The 14060-nt window shown below is 30.5% G+C and overlaps 1 protein-coding gene across 1 annotated transcript; it reads left to right on the top strand.

Moving 5' to 3' along the window:
• Positions 1-6163: 6163 nt before the first annotated feature.
• LOC120071497 (gibberellin 2-beta-dioxygenase 1-like) lies at positions 6164-8127 on the top strand. Its single transcript, XM_039023817.2, has 3 exons — positions 6164-6792; positions 6909-7257; positions 7628-8127. Exons 1-3 carry the CDS (start codon positions 6356-6358, stop codon positions 7877-7879), a joined length of 1038 nt encoding a protein of 345 aa, XP_038879745.1. The 5' UTR covers positions 6164-6355; the 3' UTR covers positions 7880-8127.
• The last annotated feature ends 5933 nt before the right edge of the window (positions 8128-14060 follow it).

The following is a 14060-nucleotide window of genomic DNA, read 5'->3' as shown; positions in this document are numbered from 1 at the left end:
CTTCCATGTTTCTAGGACTTTTAGAGTCTTTTCTCTAGGGAATTCTTTCTTTCTTAGGATTGTTTCTCTTAAATATTCTTCTTTATGGTAGAAGAAGCATTTCGGGACAGATTTATCCTTCTTTTATCCTTATGAGACCTATGTTCTTTCTGAAACCTGATTTTCCTTTCTCTTGAAAAAGGTTCATTTCCCTTTTGGTAAACAAGGACTCAGCATCTCCACTACTCTTAGTATCAGTCTTCTACTTCAATTCTTTACTGTTCAATGTTGTGATCACATTGTCACATTGAAATAGTGTTCCTACCATACTACAAAGCTGCCTTCACATCCTTATAGCTCTCATGGAGATAGTTTATTAGGATAATTGCCTCATTGTTTTTCCCCTAACCCGGCTCATTATTTGAGGACAATTCAATTATGAGTTTGTTAAACTCATCAAGATTCACATCCAGAGTTTTTGAAGCATTCATTTCAAAAGAAACAGTCTCATCTCTGACATAATTTGTTAGGAACATCCTTCCCTAAGTAAGGCTTATTTAGTTTCTCCCAAATATCATATGTCGCGTTTTATGAATAACTTGCTTGAGAACATTGGCTGAAATGTTCAAGATCAATGCCTTATACTTCCATGTTCTATTTTTTTTTTCTTTTTTTTTTTTTTTTTTTTTTTTTTTTTCCATCAGTAACAGTTGTAGGTAGGCTTTTAGGATCCTCAATTGCCCTTAAGGCCTTCTAAGAGACCAGCATTGCTTGAATCCTTTTCATCTATAGTTGAAAATCCCCATTTTTTTTTTTGTTAATTTCTCCATCTCATATCAAGCTACTGCCATCTCTAGCTTTCTTGATATTTCTTGATATTTCTTGAGAGGTTTCTTGAAGAATCTTAGAGCTTTCTTAGAGCTTTCTTGGAGGACTAGCTAAAGGAACCATGAGATTCGCAGTGAAAGTAGGATCATTTCCTATGTTCAGATTCAGAATAAAATTTACAAAGAACGTATCATATATAATTATTTATTAAATTAATTTTTTGAATTTTAATTAAGGAGGGAGTTGAAACTCCCTCCCCCTAAATTTACTCCAAAATCAATTATGGGTTTTTTAAGTTTTTTATCATCTTCATTCATCTTCTTCACAGAAGATTACATGTTTTTCACTCGACGTATTTGTGTTTTTCAGAAAAATTTTCCTTTAAAAAATTGTCTCTCCCTCTTCCCAAAATATAGTAGAGCTCACACACTCCTGCTAATTCTCAACCCCTACAAAGAATATAAGAAGTTCTTTTGTGGTGGTGGCCATTTGGGTTGCTTCGATTTTTGGTTCGAGAGTTCGTGATTGTTGAAAAGGAGGAATTTCATGAAGAATCAGTTCTTCGAGGGTAAGTTAATTTCTTCCCTAATTTCTCTGTCTAAAGCATGTTGTAATTTTATTGTTATATATATTAAACTATATGTTGTATCAAATATAACACATAATCTATAGTTTTTATAGTGTATCAAATATAATATAACCTGTAGTTTAAATTCTTTCAATCATTTGTGGTATTTAATATAAATCACATTTATACTAAGTTTAATTATATGAATCTCATCCATATAATTAATATTTGAATTGCATTCAAATATTTAATTTCTTTTAAAAAATAAATTTTATATTATAATGTATCGAATACATTATATTAATTATATCACATAAAATTAATTTAAATTAATTATATCACATATAATTAATTCCCTCAACTAATTTGAACAATTCAAATTAATACAAAATTAATTCTCAATAATTGGTATCGAGCTGCAGAGGGGGCCTTATGAACTTGTAGATTGAAGCTCGAATGGTACTTGAATAATTAATTAAACCTCTTTAATGAAATTATTTAACATCTATTAACTGGTGTTTACTTCACTAAGACCGATTGCTGTACTCTTCACATTACAAATATATTTATGTGTCCATTAAATATAACCAGTCTGTTCAATGACCCTTGTCGTAAGTACAATTGAGCCAAAATTACCATTTTACCCATGTAGTTACATCTAACTTCTTAAGTACCATCGATCCCTCTAATAAACAATAAGTCATAATCTAACTATGACCAAACCTCTCTTGGCCCAAGAGAGGGTATGGTGTCACATTGTTCAAGCAAGAAAGGGTGTGGTGTCACATTGTTCAAGCTTTGAAATCAGCCCTTAAAGGAGCAATTTATGTACTTACCCCAACATTAGCGAATGAGTGAATTCTGTCTTGTGTAGCTGTGTTCCCAACTCCCCAGTCACACCAATCCCCAAATTGGTAGGCTTATTGAGTCGATGATCTGTCAACTCTTACTTATACTAATAAAAGGATTGCCATCATAGACAAGAGTTCACAACTCACTTAGGATTCAGGTCATGTCGCCTATAGTCATCCTAGTGAAATGTAAGTCTATATTATTAACGGTGTTATATAATGAGATTATATATTTCATGGTTCGATCTTATACAAACTCCTTATTATAGAACACCTCTGCTCACGTGTTTCTACTTGAATGATCAAGATCAGATCATTTATAGCAATTTACAATAATTGTAACATCGACAACGCGTGTCGTATTTGTAGTGTCACCAGGATAAGGTACCCAACCTTATCCATCTACTACAGACCATATAGGTTATCACTTAAACATGATTCACCTATATATCTCTACGTATGTGTTTAAGCTACATAAGATAACATCGAATGTTAGTTTATCGTTTTTGTGGGTTAATGCTACTAAATGTAGAATAAAATACCTCAGATTTTAAATAAATAAATCGTTTGTTCATTACAATTACAAACTACAGGACCCATGAGATTTAGGGCATCAACCTTAACACTAGCTCTGACACCAATTGTTAAGCACAAAACACTTTGAATCGAGAGGTTTTATCTTCAGTTTTTATTCCTTTTTATTAAGCCCAATACCAATTGTCTTCAGATAAGAATGAACCGAATGAATTGTAGTAAGTGACAAAATGTGGACGTAGATTTGCCACATAACTAAAAACACATTAAATGAGTTAAAACGTCAGCATTTCAATCTTTCTTTCATTTTCAGAAATTTGCTATCTCTCTCTAGGGCTCTAACTTGATCTCTTTTTGTTGCTTCTCGAGTTATTGATGATTTGTGTAGAATCTTGAGTGAGGAAATCAACATGCAATCAAAGAAGTGAGTCAAGAAGAAGAAGATCTATGCAGTGGTTATAGTGGTTCAATCATAGGGACCTACGTCCACTCTTCAAGGTATGTTTTCTTCTTTTATTCAAGCCTCTTTAAGTATATTCTCTTTGTTGTTTTATAGATTTATACATGTATATCAGCTCACACCCACTTGATTTTAATAACAATACATATTTATATAGTGACTTAGTTAGAGACAGTAATCTTGAGAAGTTATTTTTCTATCTTAGTTAACTTCTTTAACAGATGCTTTGCTTTCTTGTGTGAGGTGAGCTAGAAAGAAGAGATTCAGCTGGAGCTTGATTTATTTATGTAAATTTTAGCTCATTTATTCTTTACAATTTTTTTAATAATACCTTTTTTTTATATTAGTTTCGACATTGATTTTATATTTTAATTTGAAATTTTATTAAAGGTTTAGAAGACTATTAAAACTTCACTTAACGAGTGAGTGGGTAAAAATGTACTAAAATTTAACTTATAGTCTTATGAAATGAAGTAGTAATTTTGATATTGTTAAAATATTAGAGATTAATTTAGGAATTATATTTAGTTTAATCATGTATATGAAAAGGCTTACTAACTTAGACCCTATTTGGTAATCATTTCATTTTTCATTTTTTGTTTTTTTTTGAAAATTAAGTCTATTTACAATGATTTGCATCTTTCTTAAGTATAATGGTTGAACTCTTGGCCAAATTCCAAAAAAATAAATATTTAAAAACTATTTTTTTTTTTATAAGTTTTTAAATATTGGCTTGGTTTTTTAAATCATAGATTATAAGTAGATAATAAATGAAGAAATTTGGAGGTGGAAGTAGTGTCTATAGGTTTAATTTTCAAAGACAAAAACTCAAAAACCAAATCGTTACCTAACATGGTCTTAGTTTTTAGTTTTAAATTTTTGAAAATTAAGCCTACTTCTACCTCTTCCACCTCTAAATTTTTTGCTCTTTTTTTTTTCTACGTTTTACCTATATTTTCAAAAACCAAGAAAAAATCTGAAAAAAAAAGTAACTATTAAAAAATCACTTTTGTTTTTTAAATTTGGTTAAAGAACTTAACTCTTGTACTTAGGAAAAATGTAAATCACACCAGAAAATGGGAAGAAAAAAAAATAATATTCAAAAACCAAAATCGAAAAATGAAATTTAGTAAGAACGGCGGGGCCTCAATAAACTTCATCCCTAAAGCCAATAATTGATTCTAAAAAAAGCTATTCAATATTGGGGTGCTAGAAGAGAGATTCCCTTTCTATACTTGTTTGAAATATCTTAGAGCTTTCTATATTTGTGTGGTATGTGTTAATTATTGGCTTTTAATTAATTGATAAGATACCACTAAGAGAAAAAATCCATTGAAATGGATAAGTGCTCGACTTAAGTTGATATCTTGTGAAAATGATTCCTAGGTATAGTCATAGGAAACATATATGGAACTTTTGATTAGTTGTTTTGGGGTTGATGGAAAAAGTTGGCCTAACTTATAAACTATGGGTGAATCATGTTGCCTTTCCTCTTTGCCTTTAATAATTTTTCTTTCTCACTTATGTTATCCAAATTTTAATAATGGTGTGTGTTTTATGTCACATCATTACAAATTTAGAATTATGAATCAATCATATATTAAGCATTAGTAAAGAAAAATTATGATGTCGATCACATTTTATTCAAAAGAAGTAAACCAGTCAATTATTATCTCTCTCTTTCAAATGAAAGAAATTCTAGTGGTTTTCTCTCTCTCTAATTAAAAGGTTCTAATCACACCTTCTATTTCACTTTCTTTATCCTAATTGAAAATGTTTCAATCAATCTCCCTCCCTAATTTATTCTGTCTCTAGCAAGGAGCTCTCAATTACTCATTTTCTTTCTTTGTCCTTCTGAAACTAAAGGTGTCGCTCTCTAATTACTCCCCACCTCAAAATTTTTTTCTTAATGAAGGAAAAAATGCTAATCACTTTCAATCTCTTCTCATATCTTTAGTAGAAGAGGCCGTGATTACTCCACATCTCTAGCTATAAGTAGAATTCAAACCTCCCATTACAAATTTCCTTTTTTTTTTTTTTCATTTTTAATGAATTACACACCGTCAATGATAGAGATTGACAATATAATAGTGAGCATTAAAGGAAAATCACACCTCTTTTCTATAAACTATTTACAAAAAATTTAGTGGAGATCGTTAGAGAGTATAGGGCTCCTTGTCATTTGCTGACGAGGTAATTTGTTCTTCCTTGACATCCCCCTCAAGCGAGAGGATAAATCCTTTAATCCGAGCTTGCTTCGAAGGTAGACAAATGTATCAAGGAGTAAAATGTTTGATAAAACTCACTCAATTGTTCTTCCTTTAGTCCGGACAATTTGTTCTTTCTTGAGAGAGATCAAATGTTTGATAAAGCTCACTCAATCACACTCATCATAACAACAAAAAGGTTGTTACAGTGAACTCAAATCATCACTAAACCCATTTTCCTCAAGTAGCTTAAAGTGAAGAAGTTATAAGGTAAAAAAGATATATATATATTTAAAAATTGTTGATGTATATAATTGGTTGCTAGAGAGGGAGGGAAAGATTATTGAAAGGGAAAGAAAACAACGGATAACTATCCAAGGAATCTAGTTGATGTGACCAATTCCTTTTAATGCAATAAACTTGTCATGTCTATTTTTAGTGGCAGAAAATCTGAGTTATCTCTCCTTGCCGCTAAAAAGATCATGACCACTCTTCCTTTCTTCTCTCTTTCCAAACTTTGTTTATATCATCCCAATACAATGTAAAACCCCAGCTTCCAATGTGGAAAACAATACCTTTTTCTTTTTTTTTTCTTTTTTTTTTTTTTTAAATTTAAAATTTTATTTATTTAATTTTGAAGCTATTTATTTATTATTTTTTAAAACCCCATTTCCCAATTTACCCCCCCCTCTCTCTCTTTCTCTCTTATAAATACCCTCCCCTTCTCCCTCCTTCTATCCACATTGCATGAGAGGGGGGCAAAGAAAAAAAAAAAGAACTTTAAGCTCTAAAAGCTCTCTTTTTTCCCAAAAATCTCTTACACCCTTTTGTTCTTCCTCTGTTTCTTTAAAGAAGTAAAGGGAAAAAAAGGGGGAAACTTTCATTCTCCTTCTTCTTCTTCTCTCAAGACTTTCCATTCCCAAATCCAATGGTGGTTTTGTCCAACCCATCAATCCAACAGTTGTCTTCTAATTCCTTCATGAGAAATTCCATTTCATCCATGGCTGCTGCTGCTTCTTCCTCTGCAGCATTTTTCACTGAGGTTCCATTAATAGACCTTTCTGCACCAGATGCTAAACAACTCATTGTCAAAGCCTGTGAAGAGCTTGGATTCTTCAAGGTCGTTAACCATGGCGTCCCCATGGAATTCATCTCTACTCTCGAATCAGAATCCACCAATTTCTTCTCCCTTCCCCTCTCTGAAAAACAAAAAGCTGCCCCTCCTTCCCCTTTTGGCTATGGCAACAAGCAAATTGGTCGCAATGGCGACGTCGGTTGGGTTGAATACCTTCTCTTAAACACTCACCTAGAATCCAACTCCGATGGGTTCCTCTCCATTTTTGGCCAAGACCCACAAAAACTCCGGTAACACAAAAACACCCAAAATCTCCATGCTCTGTTTTTTCTTCACTCTGTTTCTTGTTTTTTTTTTCCTCTGTTTTTTTGCTTCTGATTTTCTGCTCTCTGTTTCTGTGTTGTAGCTCTGCTGTGAACAATTACATATCGGCTGTGAGGAATATGGCGTGTGAAATCCTGGAGTTAATGGCGGAAGGTTTGAAGATTCAGCAGAGGAATGTGTTCAGTAAACTTGTAATGGATGAAGAGAGCGACTCTGTTTTCAGGGTGAACCATTATCCGCCATGTCCAGAACCTCAAGCTTTGAAAGGGAGGAACATGATTGGATTTGGAGAACATACAGACCCACAGATCATATCGGTTTTGAGATCCAATAACACTTCTGGACTTCAAATTTCTCTTGCTGATGGAAATTGGATTTCTGTTCCTCCTGATCAGAACTCTTTTTTCATCAATGTTGGTGACTCTTTACAGGTACAAATAAAACACATGACAGTTTCCATTCCAACCAAAAAAAAAAAAAAAAATTGTGTATTTTTCTCTCTCTTGGTTTGTCAATCTTTGTACTATTTTTTTTTCTTTAATCTCTATAGACAAGACATAATCTTTAATAATCATGATTATGTCTGTCAGCTGGCTTTCTGTTTAGCTAAATCTCCCTAAGCCATTCATGTTGGTCCTTTTTTGTTTTTTTGATAATAAAAAAGAATAAAAATTTGAGGTTTCTTTCTTCCCATTTAGATTTTTCAAATACTCAAGTTCAAAAGTTGGGCTTTCTTTTGGTTGATATATGTATATATATAATAAAGTTAATAAAATGAAAAAATTTGTTTATTTGATGAAGGTGATGACCAATGGAAGATTCAAAAGTGTGAAGCATAGGGTTTTGACAAACAGCTTGAAGTCAAGAATTTCAATGATATACTTTGGTGGGCCACCTTTAAGTGAAAAGATAGCTCCTTTGCCTTCACTTATGAAAGGAGAAGAAAGAAGTTTGTACAAAGAGTTTACTTGGTTTGAGTACAAAAGATCAGCTTACAACTCCAGGTTGGCAGATAACAGGCTTGTGCACTTTGAAAGAATTGCAGCCTCATAATCCCCCACCCATTTCTTAATATTTTTCATATATAGTTTCCTTCATTATTAGCTACCCATAATTAGGTTTTAGGGCTAATCGATTCACCAACATTTGATCTCTTGTTTGGAGACATATGTTTTAATCGGTTTGCATTTGAATAGTTGGTTTTGTTCACTTTTCTCCTTTCTTCTTTTACCATAGTTTCTCTTCCTTGTAATTACATCTATCTTTTCTCCACAATACAAAGTCTACCATTATTTTTTTTTCCTTGTATAACTATTATAATTGCAAGAGGGATTTCATTATTTACAAGGGTTTAAGTTTTAAATTGAAATGATTTTTTTTTCTTTCACTTTTTTATATTATGCGTTGTCAAAATAGTACAACTTATTGGTGTTGGTATATTTTAATAAGCGTTTGAGCCCTAGAAAAGAAGGGGTATTGTCTCGAGATGTTTGAGTGAGTAAAAAAAATATAATATAGCTAATGTTTGTTGTGAAATTTTGTCTAAATTATAGTACAAAGTTTAATATTTAATAAGTATGTAACTTTTTGGTCTTTCATATCTTACTTTCACATTCTCATCTTTAGATCGGTCCAACATTATTTCTCATAAAACCATAGTTTTAAAATAAGTCAAAATACTATTTTCGTATCGGTACTTCCAGACTTGTTCAACAATATGTTTATAATATTCAAATCTAGTCATTATACTTTTTTTAAAAAAATACATTTTTTAAATATCAATTAGCACTTTGCCTCTAGTAAATATTTTAAGTTAATCTCGTTGTATCTTTTTCTTTGAAACTAATCATAAGGATTAATTTTAAGATTCGTTTATATTATATAGACTAAGTTTAGACAATTTAACCAAAATGAATTTGGCTCAAATGCTATCGGTAATCGACATTATCCTTCTATCTAAACGTTGAAAGTTTGATCTCGCATCTCTGCAACTATAGTACTAAAAAAATTAAGACATTTTCAAGTGTAGAGAATAAAATAGAACAATTTTTTTAGTCAGATACATAGACTAAAATGATATTTTAAACCTTCCAGATATACATATTCTTTCTTCGAGTTCGAGCATAGATCAATGGATGACATATCTAACTTATTACATTTTTTAAAGTCAAAAGTACTTATATACTATGTAGTACAATTGTATCAACTCTATGTGTTCACACTAAAATTTTTAATTACAATAAATTATTTAATATTATCTGACCTTATATCATTCTTGAAAGATTTTGATGTGGAAATCCATTAATATGATTCTAACCATAGAAAGTTGTTTAAGTATCAAGATTTTGGCAGTTGAATTTGGGTCAAAAAGCATGACTAACTTTTTCTTTTTCCACTCAAAGGGTTTTTTTTTTGTGTGAATATTTTAGGGGTTAATAGGATGAGTTTGTTATGAGGTCTCCCCAAAAAGCTAGTTGGGTCAACAAAACAAAATGGGAGTGCATTTTTTTAAATACTTTGAGATAACTATGAAAACATGGGGCTGCCATCACGTGACCAAATGCCTTAACCTCAAACAAAACACTTAAAACAATACTAATATCCTTTTTTCAATCTACAATATCTATATATCTTAATCCAAAATGTTGTACTAATAGATGTGTTATGCATACAATTTTACATTAACTAGTGTTGGATTCATTTTTTATTACTTCTAAAGTTTAACCATGTTTTTTTAGTATTAGTTCTTTCTTAATTTTGTACTAGTTTATAGGATGTTCTTTTTATTTTAAATAGGTTTTGTTTCTCGTAGTTTTATTCTTCTATTTTTCTCATTCTTTCTCTTTTATTTTTTTCATTCCGTCCGGATTTTTCTTTTTAAGTTTTAAAAAAGAATATAAAAAATTAGATACATGGACTATTTCATTATATTCATGTTAACAATCTCTCTTATTTTTTTTGTTAACAATCTCTCATATTTTTTTGTCGGTCCTTTTGCTACTAAATTCTTCAAAGTTATATATTGCATATCTATATTTTACTAAAAAAATCTCCATCTAAATTAATGATATGTATCAAAATATCTACAATCAACTACATTAAAATATAACATGTCGAACTGACTCTCTCAATTACACTAAAATCTAATTAGTCAAATCCAGATATTGGTTGTAGACTCAATTAAAAGAATATAAAGAAGGAAAGAAAGTGAAAATGATAGGAGATGAGGGTGGCATGATATCGATAAAAAGAAAAAGAAAAAGAAAAAGATAATAAATGATGAGAGGTAGAAGATTTAAATGTGATGAAATTTATGATTAGAAAGAAGAAAGAGAGGAGGAGGGGGGAAAGATAAGGAGAGAGAGGGAGCAGTGTAAGAAATGGTGAGGGCGCAAGCGGCAAAGCGCGTATGTTTCCGTGTGGTCTCACCCATTTCCTTTTCACATCAAATTCCCCCCAATCTTGGTCCCTAAAACGTGATTTTTTTTAAAAATAAAAAAAATAAAAAAAACTATTTTTATCCGAGTCAACTCAAATAGGGGATCACAATAAAGTAGAGAGGACGTTATAGCAATTATAAAAATTTACTTCTATCTCGACCATTGAGATTCCTTATCTCTATTCTACCTCTTTGTTGAATTTTAAAAATTAGGTGGGACTATGTCAAGAAATTTCTAGTTAGGAATTACAACGTATTTCATAACAATAAAGTAAATATATGTTTTATATTTGAGTTTTCATTATGTTCGGTCGAAAATCAATTGTGTATTAATAAATATACTAAAGTTGTAAATGAGTTTTTATGGGAATATCAAGGTTACATGTGTATTTTTGTCTCTAATGTTAGAGAGTTGTCATAATTTAAACTGATTTTTTTTTTTTTTTTTTTTAAAATTCTAACTACTAATTTCAACTAAATTTTGGTTCTATACATATTGAGTTGCAATCTCATAAAAAAAAGAGTTGATTTAAAGAATTTGAATTTGGTTAGAACAACACACTTATATGTGTGTGAATTGTGATGTAGAATATGAAACACTTATAAGTTTAGTTTTATTTTATTTTATTTTTAAGATATGAAACACTTATAATTAAGAGGTGGTTCGCATATTTTGTAATATGTAAGGGTTTTAAATGCAAAGTTTAATTTGAGTTTTATTTTGGTAATCATTTGATTTTTGATTTTTTGTTTTTTATTTTCTCATAATTTCATACTCATGATTTTCATGTTTTTTATCTAAATATTTGAATTCTTAGACAATTTTTTTTTTTAAAGAACAAGTTTTAAAAAACTACACTTTTTTAGTTTTTAAATTTTGTCTTTGTTTTTTAAAACACTCCTAAAATTTAGATAACAAAACACATAAACACTAGATGAAATTAGATGAAATTAGTGTGTATAGACTAGATTTTCAAAAACCAAATGGTTACTAAATGAGACTTTAGATTTTCTTCCATTTTCCTTCATTAGAATTCAATGTTATTTAGGAAAATTATTTTAAATGAAAAAATTGCTAAAAATATTTACAAATAATAGCAAAATATCACAGTCTATCTGTGATAGATCACGATAGACAACGATAGACTACTATCTATGTTTATCTGTGTCATGATAGACACAGATAATAATCTATCGTTGTCTATTACGGTCTATCACAGATAGATTGTGATATTTTGCTATTATTTATAAATATTTTGGTTTATTTTCTTATATTTAAATACAATCCTATTATTTAATTAATTTTAAATAATTAAGATCTAAATATAATTCTTATTTGTTAACATTATTTGTTATCTAAAGAGACGACAAATGGATAAAACTAATAAGTGTAGAATTTGTGAAGAATAAGCTCAATCTTTTTAAAACTAAAATTAAACAATCAAATATTTATAAAGGAGAACCTTGGAAATCATTTAAGCACACCTGTAATTTAAGACAAGTTTTATTATAATAGCGAATATTGTAACATGAAATTGAAAACAAGGGGAAATTATGCTCACTGAGAATTAATGTGTCTTGCTTTTTTTTTTTTTGCAAAATATTAGAAGTGTAGTTGTCTCACATAAAAAAGATTTAAGTGCAATTATCTTATATTTTAGATTGGATTGATCAAAATAATATGTTACGAAAGTAGCCTCTGTTATCTAGATTAATTTTATTATGAAATATAATATGTGCATATTCATGAATTTATGCGGATAATTATCGGTCCAAAGGAGGACAATTATTTAGCCAAATTGTGAGTATGCATGTGATAATGAGTATGTGAAAATTATAAGGATTACTTTTGTGACAAATAGTCGGTCCAAAGAAATGCTATTTTTTTTTTTACAGAGTTTATTGTCAGTACTTTGATTACTACATTGAGAGTACCATTTACACTTGGTATTTTTGCCTAAAAATTGAACATCAATGTTGTGCTAGGTATCTTGTTAAGGGGGTCCACCACATATGTGAAATTATTTTGTTTATATTTTAGTTGTGAGTATATGTTTCGTTGTTTATTGTTTCAGTTGGTCTTACTCAAACATCTGGAAATCTAGGTTTAATCCCTAAGTTGAATTGATAAAACTTCAAGATTTGAAAGGAAAGCATAGAGATACTTCTCGGGTGTATGGATTTGAACCTTGTATTAAGGACCTAAACCTACTTCTACTGAGGAACAACCAAATACAACTAATATAGAGAAGCGGGAACGGTCAAATCGCATGTGTTTGATGATCATTAAGCACTCCATTCCGGAGTCTTTTTGGGGCTCTATCATGGAAAGTGAAAATGCTAATAAGTTCCCTACTCAAATTGAGAAATATTTTGCTAAAAATGAGAAAGGGGAAACAAGCAGTATTTTGACTTCTTTAACTTCTATGAGGTATAAGGGCAATGGAAACATAAGAGAGTACATTATGGAAATGTCCAATCTCGTAGATAAATTAAAGACACTTGATATCGAGATAAATGAAAACTTACTCGTACATCTGGTACTTATCTCTCTTCCTGCACAATTCACTCAATTTATGATAAGCTATAATACTCAGAAGGATAAATGGAGTATTAAGAGCTTATCTCAAAATGTGTACAAGAAGAAGATAGGATTAAGAGAAAAAGGCAGAAAGTTCTCATTTGGCAACTGATTCTTGTGATAAGAAGAAAAGAAAATCTACGGGTGCTGTAGAAGGGACATCTCAGCAAAATAAGAGCAAGAATCAGACTACTGAAAATCCTTATTTTTTCTACAAAAAGAAAGGTCACTTCAAGAAAGATTGTTCCAAGTACGCCAAGTAACATGTAAAGAAGGGTAAATCTCTTACTTTGGGTTGTTCTGAAATTAATTTAGCATCTGTACCTACAGATACTTAGTGGGTAGATTCTGGTGTTACTATTCACATAAGTATATTGATGCAGGATAGCCTATGGAGTCAACCGCCAAGTGATGCTGAAAGATTCATCTATGTAGGCTATGGCAAAGTAGTTCCAGTTGAAGCTATTGGGAATTTTAGATTACTTTTAAAAACTAGTTGTTATTTGGATATGAATGAGACTTTTGTTTTACCATCATTTAGACGAAATTTAGTTTCTATTTCTAGTTTGGGCAAATTTGTTGTTTCTTGTTTTTTTGGAAATAATAAAGTTAGTTTGTTTCAAGATTCCAAGCTTATTGGTACCGGTTCCTTAATTGATAATCTATATATGCTTGATTCTTTTGCTTCGTTTAACAAGATCCTATTATCTAATTCATGTGGTATAAAGCGTAGATTAAATGAGAATTCTGCTATGTTATGATGCAAGCGTTTAGGTCCAATCTCTAGATAGAGAATTCAGAGACTTGTGTTAGATGGAATTCTTGATTCCCTTGATTTAAGTAACTTCGATATTTGTGTGGAATGTATTAAGAGAAAACAGACAAACATAAGAAAATTAGGTGCCAATAGATGCTTAGACGTCTTAGAACTAATACATATAGAAATTTGTGGTCTATTTCCTATAACTTCTTGGAATGGACAACAATATTTTATTATGTTTATAGATGACTATTCAAGATATAGGTACCTATATTTAATTCATGAGAAGTCTCAATCTTTGGATGTTTTCAAGTCTTTCAAAGCTGAAGTTGAACTTCAACTTGGAAAGAAAATTAAGGTTGTCAAATTTGATCGTGGTGGTGAATATTACGGTAGATATGATGAATCAGGTGAACAACGTCCAGGGCCCTTTGCCAAATACCTAAAGGAATAT

The sequence above is a fragment of the Benincasa hispida genome, chromosome 1, assembly GCF_027475165.1.
Source record: "Benincasa hispida cultivar pf3 chromosome 1, pf3_genome.v1.1, whole genome shotgun sequence".
In the NCBI taxonomy this organism is placed as follows: Eukaryota; Viridiplantae; Streptophyta; class Magnoliopsida; order Cucurbitales; family Cucurbitaceae; genus Benincasa; species Benincasa hispida.
The sequence above is the reverse complement of the archived record's forward strand: the minus strand, read 5'-3'. Positions and strand labels throughout refer to the sequence as shown.